Consider the following 13,719-nt stretch of genomic DNA (forward strand, 5'->3'; position numbering starts at 1 on the left):
GTCAAAAATAAGACTGCATATCCAAGAACTTGTGTTGTAAAATATGCTAGAAATCGGGTTGTTATTATCATTTGTAAAGTTTGTAAGTCGAAGATTATCGCTAAACGATAATCATCTTTATTTTGTCCAAAGCTTGTATCAAAAATAAGGATCATGGTTTGTAATGTATAATATATGCAGTTTTTCTTTAAAAAATGTCGCATATAGAGGTCAATACCTCGCAATGAAATCATACGTTATCTAACACGTTCTTATGGTTAAGGACGGGTTATGACACTCCTTGTCTCGGGTTACACGAAATTTCAATTGGGATAAGACTAGAAATGCAAATCGTTTTCAGACAAGAAGAACGCGATTTAGTGTATAGATTGGTGTGTACGTTTCTGTGTGAAATTGAAAAGTGCGATTTAGCTGCCCCTTGGACCCCGCAAGGGGGCGGCCCCTTGACCCCCGCCATTACCGTGCGCCAGTGTCTAATTCACTTTTATGGGTGTGCACTCCGCACTTACCGAACCCATGTTAAGTATCACTAGTCAACTCCTGCTTTCTAGTAAATCACAAGCAGCTAAAATGATAGTTGAATGACATTAAAATCACCAATAAAGAAAAGATTTACTATCAAATCAAAGTAAAATAAAAAAGGTATGTTCATTATTTGGAACAATACAGATTAACCTAAAGTTTCTTCATATTTTGTTTATAATGATTTTAGAGAAACTAGAATATAACTGATTTTTTTAATTTACATTTACACGGATAATGTGTGTGTTAGGCCCAAAGTAGCCCTGTCAGTTTGACCTTCCAATCTTTATTTCTCCGACTCTCAATCAATCGATCTTTCGTACTTTATTTTCCGTTTCAACTACATTTTCAACATCCCTAACCCTAACCCTAACAATCAAGATCACACCATGCCTCCTCGTAAAAAGCTTATAAAGCGCAAGAAATCGTTATCATCATCAACACCCAACGATATTAATCATGAATCACCGGCACCAGAAGTGGTAACGGAAACTGAATTAACCGATAATTCGAGATCCGATGATGTACAAACTAACGTGTCGATTCAGGAACAAGTACCTAAACCTAATTCGGCTGAAATCAAGAGTGTAAGTATCAGTTCTGAAAATTTGATCAATGATGACGGTGGTGAACCGGACGTTAAACCGGATGCTAAACCGGATTGCATAAGACAAGATGAACCGGAAAAACAGAAAATCGATTTACAGAAAACTGAGAATAATGTGGAGGCGGCTGTCGGTAAAAACTATTTCTGATTATTATTATGAATTTGAAGTTTTGAATTATTAGTTTATATTGATTTATTGATTATAAACTGGATTTTATATATTAATTAATATTGAATAGATATTGAATTATTGAATATGACGATGAATGTACCAGTGTATCATATGGGTCATTGTTGTATTTTGCATTCTTTGTTAAAATAGGTTATAATATGCTGCTAGTTTTCTGGATGTAGTTTGTGTGACTGCTGTAGTGCTGTTTAACATTTCAACTTGTAAAATTTGTCAGAACATGTGTACATTTGGCGATAGTTAAACCGCTATTCGTGCGTTTGTTTGCAGAAACTAATTCTGCTCAAGCAGAGACAACTGCTGTCCAAGTTGATGGGATCAAAATATCTAGTGATGATAACAACTCTGTTGTTGTTAAAAGTGATGATCATGACAAATGTGAAGAAACTGCAAAAGTTGCAGAAGACTTCTCTGCTCAACATTGTATTGTCAGTGAAGCACCTTGTCAGAATAATGATGCTTTAGTTGTCGAAAATGGTGTAAAACACACTGTAGAAATAGTCGTTACTCATGAATCCACAGCCCTAGACGTCAAAGATGATTCCAAGGTTGATGGGGATGATGATCGAAGTAATGGAGATCGAGATCGAGATCAAGATCAAGATCGTGCCCTAGCTGTTCAGGATTCTACACCCGATGATAAGAAAGATACGGGCGTTGAATTTTATGTTGGAAAACTGCATAAGGATACAGTTGAAGATGATCTTCTTAATGTCTTTCAAAAGTTTGGCGAGCTGCAGTCCATTAGAATATTGAGGAATTCAAACTCAAAGAAGAGCAAAGGTTTTGCATTTGTTCGTTTTGCAGCTATTGATCAAGCAAAACGTGCTCTTTCTGAGTTGAAAGATGGATTTGAGGTATGAGTTGCATATCTAGTTTTGGGAAGGTGAAATACTCAAGCCCGATTCGATGCTATTTTCCATCTACATGATTAGTCTGTAACACAATTAATTTTCTCATGCCCAGGTGAAGGAAAAGCATGTAAATTTATCGGTTAGTGAGGACAAGGATACACTCTTTTTAGGAAATATTTGCAAAACTTGGAAAAAAGAGGAAGTAAGTCTGTATATGTTACGATCAATTTAATTTGTTCTCTTTTTCATTGGGTCCATAAGTTGTGTTATCGTTTGAGAATATCTTAAAAGGTATCAACTGTTAAAAACTCACTAGATGATACTCTTTGATTGCATTTACTTTTTCAAGGTGTTGCAACAATTGAAACACTACGGAGTTGAAAATGTTGATACGATTCGCGTACCAGAGGATCCAAAAAATGGTCAGAAAAATAAGGGCCATGCTTTCTTGGAGTTCACCACACATTCTGTTGCAACCGAAGCATGTAAACGACTCAAAAAGCAAGATGTATTATTTGGGCGTGATAAAAATGTTACGGTTTCTTTTGCTGGGCCACCTACAATGGTAAGATAATCCAGTTTAATGCTCGTTGTAATCTGGTTAATCATTGCTTAATCATTGTTGCATATGTAGAACAAATGTTTCCAAGTTGTACCTATGTGACAGCTTAATAACTCCTTTACCAACAGATGTATTACATCACTATTTACTAATGGTCCATGACAAATTATCGATTGATTTATGTTATGCGATCTTTGACAACTCACAGAAATATCTTATATCCAACAAAAAGTCAACCCAGACAATAATTCTGGGATGGAGGGAGTAGGATATTTTAATGATCAAATGTCTTTGAACTTTTTTAAATGTAGATGCCAATTCTAAAGCTACTATAATGGGTATGTTTGGTAAGCAGCTTTTTGGAGCTTTTAGGTTCTACCTTTTATGAAAAAGCTCTTGTCTAATAAAAGTTTCTTTTGGGTAAAAAAAGCTTAAAGCTTTTAGTTGTAGAGAAAAAGCTAGGACCTAGACGCTACTAGAACTAGCGTTTGAGCAGTTTACTCTTTTTTGGAGCTTTTAGGTTGTACCTTTTATGAAAAAGCTCTTGTCTAATAAAAGTTTCGTTTGGGTTAAAAAGCTTAAAGCTTTTAGTTGTAGAGAAAAAGCTAGGACCTAGACGCTACTAGAACTAGCGTTTGAGCAGTTTATTTTTTTTAACAGTTCCCAACTACTCTGCCAAACACCTAAATACATCTAAAAAGCTACCAGGTACCAGCTATCAGCTACTAACTACAAGCTACCAAGTATCAAGTATCAACTACTATCATCTAGTACCAACTAGTTATAACAAACATACCCAATATGGCTCGTTTTCATTCTTGGGTTGTCTAAAATGTGAGTTCTCATGCTCTAGGTTAATCAAGTTTTTTTGGAAGGACTCACTAACGATTGGAATGAAGAGAAGGTTAAGGATATGTATAATAAGTATGGCGAGATTGTTAAAGTTTATATATCCCGGAGCTCAGGAACCAAACAAAAAGGGTATATCAGTTTTGCTTCTCCTGAATCTGCTCAAGCTTGTGTGGAGGGGATTAATAATACTCTTATTGGAGAAGAAGCCAAGGTATATTTGACTCTGTATGTGTAGTGTACACGTGTATACATATATGTATTATGTATGTATTCAGTGGTTTCACTTATGAGTTATCATCCTTGTTATTGTTCTCGTCTTAGATAATAGCCGGCATCGTTAAGCCTAAGCCTCAACCAAGGAATTCACGTCAGAAACAGGGTCTTAATGGGGGACTTAATGTAAATAAGCAAAGTGACGTCTCAACATCGCATAAAGAGAGTGGAATCAATAAAAACTCAGAAGTCAAAGTATCAAAGATGAAAGGTGTTTCAACGCCTCAGCAATCTAAAGGAAATAAAAAAGGTTCCTCCAAACGTGTCGTTAAGGTTCGTAGTTGAGAAATGGCATATTTTTTACTTAAATTTCAAACCTTTTCTTATCAGTAGCTAAGAAAATTTCTACTTGTTGCAGATCAAAACGAACCCCGTCAAGCCTCAACAAAAGGTGCCACTTAAAAAAGATGATGAAAGTTCAAAAGTGGTTGAATTGCCAAAGACGAAAGCTGATATGAATATTCAACAGGCTAAAAGTAAAAGAAAATTATTGTCTGAGAAAAAGGTTCATGCACGTGATCAGGGTACTACTCCCAAAAAGCCAAAAATAGGTGGTGAAGGTGAAAATAGTAACACTGCCTCTAAAGGCGGGAATCGTAAAAGAAAGAAGATAATAACGTTTGGAGGTCGTGAAGACAGAAACATTCATGAGAAAAAGCCACTTAAGAAAAAGAAAGGTATTTGTAGCAAACCAAACAATTAATATTTGACAACACGTGTCATAATCAATCAAAACTAGTTTGAGTAACACATTTGTAAAATGGAAAAACTACTTTGACAGGACAAAGCGTTGGATTGAAAAAACAAAGTGTATAATTTGATACAATATATTAGGAATTTTGAAGATAAAGAGTTTTAATATATACATATATAGTTTTTTATTATAGAAACATGTATATAGTTTTTTTGCCCTCTCTACTTTTTGGGTTTTAAGTTTTAACCTATATAATTTGTTTGATCCAATTGACCATTTCATTCTAAACAAATATTTTACCCATCCGGCTAAAATTGTAGCGAATGTACCTATTTATAAGTAAACGGGTCGAACTTCTCACACCAATTTGACCGATCTACATTGTAAATCTAGGCAATATCCATGAAAGGGAAAGAGGTAATTTTAGGAACCCTAAAGGTGATACTAACTTTATAAGAAGACAAGATGACTACAGAAATTCAGCCAGATATACAGAAATTTATGCACCAAAATATGCTGCATCTGCACCCACTGCTTATCATTTGGGTCCTGACCCGTTATCTGCAAGACGCCTCAAGGAGATGGTACTATGGGTCGTCTTTTTTATCTTCTATGTGTTTTTATTTTTAGTTTTTTTTTTTTGATTAATATTATGTAAATTAAATTATCATAGGAACCACATGCTGGATACATTGAACCTTCTTCTGCTACACAAACTCTATCATATTCAAGATATGTTCAGCCTGTAGTTCGAACCAGTCATACCCAACATCAGACAGTGTACCTTGAACCTTCTTCAACAAGTCAAAGTCAACTTCATTCAAGATACTTGGACCGTTCTGGTTTGACCCAATCTCACAGGGGGTACATCGAGACTGCTGCTGTACCCAAGGTTCAACCGTACCCAGATTACCGTTCATCTGAGTATGTACAAATTGCTCATGACCCATATGATTCTGGGCATGCAAGGTTCACATTTATACTTCTTTTTTCACCCCCTCTTTCATTATAACCTTGGCCTTGTTCTATATCTGATTAATTTTTGTTGTTGTTTCTAGTAGAGTTGTTCGACATGATGTCAGAGGGGCTGGCGTAGTTACTTATGTTGGAGGTAAGTAATCCTTGTGTAAGCTATAAGTTAAAAGGTCAACAAAGTTTTAGGGGTGGTGAAACTTCAAAAAGAGAAAAAGTATTTTGTTTATGTAATTTTGTTGGCCCTCTAATTCTGAGGGGATGATAATGTATCATTGTTTTGCAAGGTTGTAAATATCGTTAATCGGGGATTAATCGGTTGGGACCTTGCTGGATAAATCGGAATTTCTTTTTTTACATGTAAAAAATAAATTTTAATTTTATATGTACATATAGAAGAGAAACATAAATATAAACATACTTGTTCAAATACTCTAAACATAAACATAGACTAAGTTTGACTTTGAGCTGTTTAATTGTGGATAAATCCGGAGTTTTACTACACTGTTGGTATGCTAAATCTATATCTTGCCAACTTGTAGGTCCTCCGCCTCCGACTTCTCAAGTTCGAAATCACACAAGCTATTATGAGGTTTCTCTTTCTATTCCTTTATATACACACACAAACCCACAACTAAAAGTTACCATCACTAATGTGTGTAAATAGTACAAAAACTTTACATTATTTAGTTGATGTGGGCATTTTTAGCCAAATATCTTTAGATGCGATGATTTTGGTTTTGTTTTATCTTCAATGGTTTGAACGGGTTAAAAGTCGTCGAAAGTGTATTTGTTATGCATACAAACTTCATAATCACTTCATAAGTAATAAACTTATTTTTTAATTGTATTTGATGCGTTAATATATAACAAAAAATAAAAAAATAAAAAAAAAATAAAAAAATAAAAAATTGGGTCACCCTGCTCGAAGTAAAATGATCTGTTTTGACTCTGCCTATTTGGATGTGTTACCCTACGTGCTCAAGTCAACCCACCTGTGTTTGTCTCTATGGTAATTATAAATAAAATCAAATGCTTCATTGGTTCTTTAAGAAAGATATTTTAATTTTAGTATTTAACACAATAGATATAGTGGCGTTTTTGATTAATTTCAGAAGGAAAGAAACATTTGATTTGTGATCTTCTTACTTGATGTGAATTTATGGATTCTATAAATTTGTACCAACTGGTATGGCTTTTTAGGTGAAATATCAATATCAATTTCTAACTTGTAACTAGTATCATACACTATTTCATATTCGTTGGCATTATTTCATCCAATTGGCGTGCCTACATTTTGTTTTTATGGTGGTGTGCAATCAACTGGCTCCTTTTATGCTGAATTTCCATTCGACTATTTTGATATTTTGACATTTTGACCCGTAACATATAATGAATTGACACCCAACTGTTACTCTGTGCAGGGTAGCAGCAGTTACAGTGGAGCTTACAGTAGTCAACGAACATACTACTGAGCGGATAAAGTCCATAACTGCAGAAGGCTCAAGACATCTGTTGTTTGAGGTTTTAGTTTTTACATCGTATAAACTGTGAGGTCTCTACTTTTAACAATTTACTCCATTCTTAGTGCTAAAATACGACTCCGCTCTCCTAATTCGATAGTTACTGTACACTTGTGTTTTTTTTTTTTATCCTTATGGATACTAAACAATGTTCAGCGTTTTGAAATATATTTCTTATCATGTAAAAAGATGATAACAAGAAAATATAGTAAAAGAATATAAATAAAAAAACTGAACGATAAGTTTTTAAAATCTACAAACTTCAATTGCTTACCCACTTGAGTACACTCTCAAAATGTAGTGGCTATCTAATTGAATCTATCACATTTTTTTCAAAATTGTGATTTTATATATGGTGTTCCTTGTTTAGCGTTAAGCTAATGGGGATAGGCATGCTATGTTTAATATAAAAATCTATATTCAATTTCGACTAAAGACACGTACCCAAGTTCCATAACGAACCTTATTCATCTTCATAAGAATGAAGATCATCTATAAATAAAGTCGATGTGTTGTCAACTTTGTTTATCTCATAAACATTTATCAAATCTTTTGCGGTGTATAAAACTTCGAGTCATTTGTATTCAGGGACTCGAGGAATTCGGATTAAAAACATCGTATAACAAGTAGGCGATTGATCACAAACCCAACACCAAGTAGTATTTTAGTAGATACCAGTAGTATGCAAACGACGTCCAGTTTGATACTAACACACCAATATGAACATAAAGCTTTCATCGAACCGCTTTCATTACGTAAGACAGCAATAACTACAAATGTTGCAACCTCGGTTTCACAATCATCGTATAAACCCAACAATAGAACAGTTTTTCTTTATTCTACAATACGTATAAATATAAAACAAACAAAGAACATCCGGCAAAACTGTAAATTTAGTCAGAATGTGCATTAGAGCTGGTGCCAATGCCTGCTTTCCCTTCCATGAGACCATTACGAATCTGGTCACCAATGTCTCTAACATGGCCCGGCCCGTGGGGTATAAAAACTGTTGTATTCTTTGACGAATTTCCAAGATCTTTGATAGTATCAAAGTACTGAGTGATCATGATAAGATCCATGACTTCTTTTGCAGATGCTCCTTCAACTTTATGTGAGAAATTCAATATGTTCTCTCTTAATCCATCTGTAATTGCTTGTCTCTGCCTTGCAACACCAACTCCACCCAAGTACTTGGCTTCGGCTTCAGCTTCGGCTTTCTTAACTTGAAGAATCTTATCCGCTTCTCCCTTGTACACACTCGCAAGCTGAAGCCTTTGCGCTACAAATTAGTACAGTAATACATACATACAATTATTTCAGTACTTCAGTAACATCATTAGTTTAAGGTGCTTTTTTATTTTCTTGAAAATCACATGCTGTTGAATTCTATTATTTTATTTAAAAAAGAAAGAAAAAACATGCTAAAGGGCATTACCTGCATTAATTTCATTCATTGCTCTACGCACAGATGGGTCTGGTATAATGTCCACCATCAGAATGTGCTCTATGTTGTACCCATATTCTCCCATCACCTAATACAGCCAGCATATATTTCAAACTTAGAACTAATCATATGAAACTATAATCTAAATCAGCCTTGTTGCACGTTGTACTTAAACTTAAAACAAATATATTACAGGTGGCCCTTTCAACCCATTTACTTATGGATGCGCTGATATAGAGCATGTTTCATCTCAAACGAGTCAAAATATAAACTTTTATATTAGCTAAAATGGATAATGGGTCTTAAAGGTTGAAACTTGAAAGTTAGAGAAAAGTTGGAATCTTGGGAGGGATAACCCAACCCGACCCAGTCCACTTCGACCCTTGGCTTAAAAAAGACTTGGTCTTAACAATTCACCTTCTCAAGTTCCAACAATACAGTTTTTGCAACTTCATCCTTCTGCTCAAAAAGCTGGTCCAAAGTAATTCTTGGAACCTGTGCTCGTACAACTGAAACAACAGTTTTGATTAATCATGAGAACATTATATTTGAGTATCATGTGATAGAGGTATTGTCAAGGAAACAAGAGAAACCAAGTCCCGTTCAATTTACCATCGAAAACATAGGCTTGAATTTGTTCCCGGGGGTTTTGCAGCTCGTAGAATGCATCATCGGCACTTTGCTTTATCACTCGGTACTGAATTGAAGAAATTATCTGAACAAATACATTGTCCTGGAAAAAAAATGCTAACGATGTTAATATTAATTTGGACTCAACTCTCCTAAAAAAATTTGCCTTGACTACCACCAAAATGTGTATGATCCTGTTATTTTTTTCCATGTTTACTAAGGTGAGAATAGCACTAGAAATAGAAAGTATCATATAATCATAAAGAAATCAACTAAAGAAAAAAAGTACTTAGAAACCCTAGCTTTAGCTATTCCAAATTGCTAACCATCTTACATATTGTAGTACTTGATGATCAATCAATCAAATATAAACCCTAGCTCTAGTTTCTTATCCATCCATAAAATTACAGATCATTCGATTAATCTACCATTTAATCACACAGCATACATTAACAATCCATATACATCAACATAAATACATACAGAAAAAGGTAAAATTCTACAGATCGTATTAAGCGGGAGTTATGATTAAAGAAGAAGAAGAAGACCTTAGTTTTAGTCTCAATTTTAACTTCGAGAGAGTCAATCCTGGTGGAAAGAACACCGGCGAGATACTGACCGGCGCAAGGATTAAAGAAATTGAGACCCGGTTGAGCTAATTTCTCGAATCGTCCCCATTTCTCAACGATCCCTACGCTTGCTTGGTCTATGCAACCTACAAATATACACGACGCGTTCCCCATCACCGATTGTATGTATAGGTTACGAATTTTTTATATTTATATATCTTCTTCTATAAGAAAATATCTGTATCAAAAATTGTTATGTGAAGATACGAGTGTCAACGTAGACTATCAAACCGCCTAGCGCGTCACGCACACGAACAAGTCGTCTGATTTTATTGATCAAGTTACATTTTTGGTCCTTCATGTATTATGAAATATCCATTATAGTCCTTTACTTATAAAGAATATTAGGTTGCAGATTTTTTCCCTTTGTCAAAATATATAGACCAAGTAGGTTTCAACTTTCTAATTTAATTATGTAAGTTCTAGATTTAATTACTACTGTGTATATAAATATATATAAGGGCAGGATCAATGGGGAAGTAACCAATCGGGGGGAAGAGGGGGAAAGTAAATTTTTTTTTTTTCGTTTTTTTTTGGAATTTTTTTTTCCGGCATCAAGATCACACGAAAATATGAACATTTAGAAGAGACACTTCGTGATGAATGTTATTATTTAGGCGGGAAAACGATCGACAAAAATATCATTCAAGATAATATTGTTCGTGAAGAATATGAACGTCTTTTTTTTCATGTTTTGTGAAGTAAAATTTAGTCCGATTTAGAGTTTAGGGTTTGGTGTTTTGGGTTTATTCCATAAACCCAAAACACCAAACCCTAAACCCTAAACTCTAAACCGTTCGTGTTAAAAACTCAATCTAAATCCTAAATCTAAACCCTAAACCCTAAATTTCTAAACCCTAATATCTAAACCCTATAAACTCTAATATCTAAACCCTAATATCTAAACCCCAATAGCTAAAACCTCAACATACGCTCGAAAAACACGATAATTGTTGTATTTTTACTTCTTCGAGTGTTTTCCCGCCAAAATAAAAACATTTATCACAAAGTGTCTCTACTAAATGTTCATATTTTCATCCCATCTATAATGTTCGTGAACAAAGTTTTTCAAAAAACGAAAAAAAAAGTTTTTGCTGCCCCCCGCTTCCCCCCGATTGGTTACTTCCCTCTTGATCCTACCACTATATATATATATATATATATATATATATATATATATATATATATATATATATATATATATATATATATATATATATATATATAAAAGTATGATTTTATATATAAATATAAATTTAAAAGTACGATTTTGTAAATAAAGTAAGGGTGTATTTGATAAATCTAAATGATTAAGCACTGAATGATTCAGAAGTTCTGAATGAATTTAGTTCTGAATGACAATAAGCTGTTTGATAATCATTTTGAATAATCAATATGAATAAATTATATCAACTTATTATCGTTTAACATTAACAAAAAACTTCAGTATACTTATTTGATAAGTGTTTTGGATGCGATTTAGGAAGAATATTACATAAAATTTAGCCTCTTAATGATTAAAAGAGTGTTTCATCTCTGAATGATTTAGCATTGAAACCTGAACCATTCAGCACAATATGTTATTCAGATATCAAAAACAAACGTTGAATAATTAAGTAACAATTTTGTTCAACCTCCACTCGCATTCAAAAAGCGTCATACTCAATTATTATTAAACGAGCTCTAACTCGACAATTTTGTTAAGTATTCACTTGTTGGGTGATTTATATAAAATATAAACAAGCACGTTGATGGGTTAACCCAACTCATTAAGGTCCAATATTAGATAAATGGGCCGTATCTTAAAGCCCAAATAATTCGGAGGACATCAATGATTCTATTCTGTAGCCAAACATTCGGATCCTGAAAAACTGATACCAATCAAAATCATATCACTCAAAATTTCTTCATTTCATATCATTTCATTCCCAAATTCTTAACAACAAATCAAAAAACAACCAAAAATGGGGAAAAATTTGAACGATGAACAAGTTTCCGCCATGAAAGAAGCCTTCACGCTTTTCGACACCGACGGTGACGGAAAGATCGCTCCATCAGAACTCGGTATCCTGATGCGATCTCTCGGCGGAAACCCTACGCAAGCGCAACTCAAATCGATAATCGCTGAAGAGAAGCTGACGTCACCATTTGATTTCAATCGATTTACTGAATTAATGGGGAAACATTTGAAACCTGAACCGTTTGATCGTCAGCTTCGTGATGCGTTTAAAGTAATTGATAAAGATGGAACAGGATACGTCGTCGTTGCGGATCTAAAACATATATTGACGAGTATTGGGGAGAAATTAGAGCCTGCGGAATTTGATGAGTGGATCCGTGAAATTGATGTTGGATCTGATGGTAAAATTAAGTATGAGGATTTCATTGCTCGTATGGTTGCTAAATAAATTCAGTGAGTTTTCGATCTTTTATTCATATCTGTTTTGATTCGAAATATGTTAAATGATAAGCTATTATTGCATAGGGGTGTTTGATAACTAATATTGTTGATTATTGCGTGGGATATTTATAATTTTTTAGCTCAATAAAGGTAATGTGAATTAATTTATTTAAAATTTTGGGGAAAATAGACCAAACAATCGATTTTGGAAATGATTTTTGTTGATTTATTAGATTTAAATATAGCTTGTAACTAGACTATATCTATGGATGGCTTGTTTTTGGTGTTTAATTATTAAATGGGAACCTGAATATTGAAGGATATCTTAAGGTTTGAGGGTTAATGCACATTAAAGTTATTTGTTAGTTTAGATATGCTTTGTATTTGTCAGCTAAAAATGCTTGGGAGAGTTCGATACGCTTGAAGTCATTAAAGTTGGATGTGATCTATATAAAGTTATACTAGATTATAAATGCAATGCAATAGATTGCAGTGTCTTTCCTCTAAATAGGTATTAGGTAGGAGCCTACGACCCCTACCACCCCCTATCACAGTAACAAACAAGACACTATGTTAACATGCTATTCAGTTTTTTTGTCTATGCGATACTTCTTGTGTTGTGTATGAATATTATTGTGTTGCATGATTTGTAATTTTGTCTGAATGGTGGCCTTAGATATCTAATGTACTAGCAGCTGTGCTTCTGAGATTTGGTACTGAACATTTGAAGTTTTAGAAGGGTATGCGTAGAGGTGTTAAGTTGTTAGAAAGATGGATATGTAGGATTCAGGGGCTAGTTCAGCTCAGTTTTGAGTGCATAAATAGAGCGTATTATTGAAACTGATGTTAGTTGTGTAAAGTGATACGAGGATTGTAAGCATGACACTACAATTTTTGTAACTTTTAGGTAGGCCCTTCATGATTACAAAAACAGTCTAAATCTATGAATAAAAATAATTCAGGAGGTTTATGCATTATAATAAGAATTCTGAGCACCTTTAACACGTTTCGTTCCCTTTTAGATAAATATTCACATTTGATTCGTTTGAGATTTAACACAACCTAATTGACCCATTACAAGTGAATGGGTTAAAATTGACACCTCTAACTCTCTAAGCCTACCTTCATGCTTGATATTCAGGTTAATGCTGAAAATCTGATGTAGTTTCTTGTGCAGGTTGGAGGTGCTAATGGGGCCACAAGTTTCCCACCCCTCTTCTTTGTCTTCTTTAGATGCAATAGTTGTCATGTGGTAAAATTTTCGACTCTGGATTCAGAGTTTTTCTCTTGCTAGTTTTTTGATAAAGTATTTGTACGTCGGGTTGATGCTCCTGAAACCCGATATTTGTGTCCGTTACTCATTTTCCTCTTCCAAACAGGATGCTTGTGAATACTTTAACTGAAATATCCTGATGTAAGACTTTTGATTATCTGGATTCTGGTTTTATTTCAATTGATTGATTTTCTTTTATGTAATCTGAAATGCTTCTACTCTGGCATTGTTAATTAGTTCTTCACCCGGTTGTGAACCATACATCTATCGTCTCAGTTATTTTTACTTCATAT

General features: G+C 34.1%; 3 protein-coding genes across 4 annotated transcripts; 2 read left to right on the top strand and 1 right to left on the bottom strand.

The window, feature by feature from the left end:
- Positions 1-408: 408 nt before the first annotated feature.
- On the top strand, positions 409-7,144 carry LOC139893422 (uncharacterized). Of its 2 annotated transcripts, none has more exons than XM_071876588.1 (12): positions 409-1,260; positions 1,590-2,176; positions 2,286-2,375; positions 2,523-2,738; positions 3,589-3,798; positions 3,909-4,133; positions 4,219-4,537; positions 4,948-5,138; positions 5,228-5,523; positions 5,613-5,665; positions 6,069-6,118; positions 6,951-7,144. In XM_071876588.1, the coding sequence occupies exons 1-12, from the start codon at positions 912-914 to the stop codon at positions 6,999-7,001; spliced, it is 2,637 nt and encodes an 878-aa protein (XP_071732689.1). In that variant the 5' UTR covers positions 409-911; the 3' UTR covers positions 7,002-7,144. The 2 variants fall into 2 exon arrangements, with proteins under 2 accessions (XP_071732689.1, XP_071732690.1); XM_071876589.1 differs by having other exon boundaries at positions 5,616-5,665.
- A 625-nt stretch (positions 7,145-7,769) lies between these two features.
- Positions 7,770-9,891, bottom strand: LOC139893423 (hypersensitive-induced response protein 4). The gene is made up of 5 exons (XM_071876590.1): positions 9,672-9,891; positions 9,106-9,226; positions 8,911-9,002; positions 8,485-8,581; positions 7,770-8,328 (listed from the first exon to the last, which is right to left on the bottom strand). The coding sequence occupies exons 1-5, from the start codon at positions 9,864-9,866 to the stop codon at positions 7,943-7,945; spliced, it is 891 nt and encodes a 296-aa protein (XP_071732691.1). The 5' UTR covers positions 9,867-9,891; the 3' UTR covers positions 7,770-7,942.
- A 1,767-nt stretch (positions 9,892-11,658) lies between these two features.
- On the top strand, positions 11,659-13,618 carry LOC139893424 (probable calcium-binding protein CML13). Its single transcript, XM_071876591.1, has 2 exons — positions 11,659-12,165; positions 13,331-13,618. Exon 1 carries the CDS (start codon positions 11,717-11,719, stop codon positions 12,158-12,160), a length of 444 nt encoding a protein of 147 aa, XP_071732692.1. The 5' UTR covers positions 11,659-11,716; the 3' UTR covers positions 12,161-12,165; positions 13,331-13,618.
- Positions 13,619-13,719: the final 101 nt, after the last annotated feature.

This window comes from Rutidosis leptorrhynchoides, chromosome 2 (genome assembly GCF_046630445.1).
Source record: "Rutidosis leptorrhynchoides isolate AG116_Rl617_1_P2 chromosome 2, CSIRO_AGI_Rlap_v1, whole genome shotgun sequence".
NCBI lineage: Eukaryota > Viridiplantae > Streptophyta > Magnoliopsida > Asterales > Asteraceae > Rutidosis > Rutidosis leptorrhynchoides.

Bases quoted from the DNA above. Each gene is read 5' to 3' on its own strand.
- LOC139893422 (XM_071876588.1), top strand. From the start codon at position 912: ATGCCTCCTCGTAAAAAGCTTATAAAGCGCAAGAAATCGTTATCATCA. The intron at 1,261-1,589 runs GTAAAAACTATT...GTTTGTTTGCAG, and splicing joins TAATGTGGAGGCGGCTGTCG to AAACTAATTCTGCTCAAGCA. The intron at 4,134-4,218 runs GTTCGTAGTTGA...TACTTGTTGCAG, and splicing joins CCTCCAAACGTGTCGTTAAG to ATCAAAACGAACCCCGTCAA.
- LOC139893423 (XM_071876590.1), bottom strand. From the start codon at position 9,866: ATGGGGAACGCGTCGTGTATATTTGTAGGTTGCATAGACCAAGCAAGC. The intron at 8,582-8,910 runs GTGAATTGTTAA...TGGCTGTATTAG, and splicing joins TATTGTTGGAACTTGAGAAG to GTGATGGGAGAATATGGGTA. The intron at 8,329-8,484 runs GTAATGCCCTTT...ACTAATTTGTAG, and splicing joins AATGAATGAAATTAATGCAG to CGCAAAGGCTTCAGCTTGCG.
- LOC139893424 (XM_071876591.1), top strand. From the start codon at position 11,717: ATGGGGAAAAATTTGAACGATGAACAAGTTTCCGCCATGAAAGAAGCC.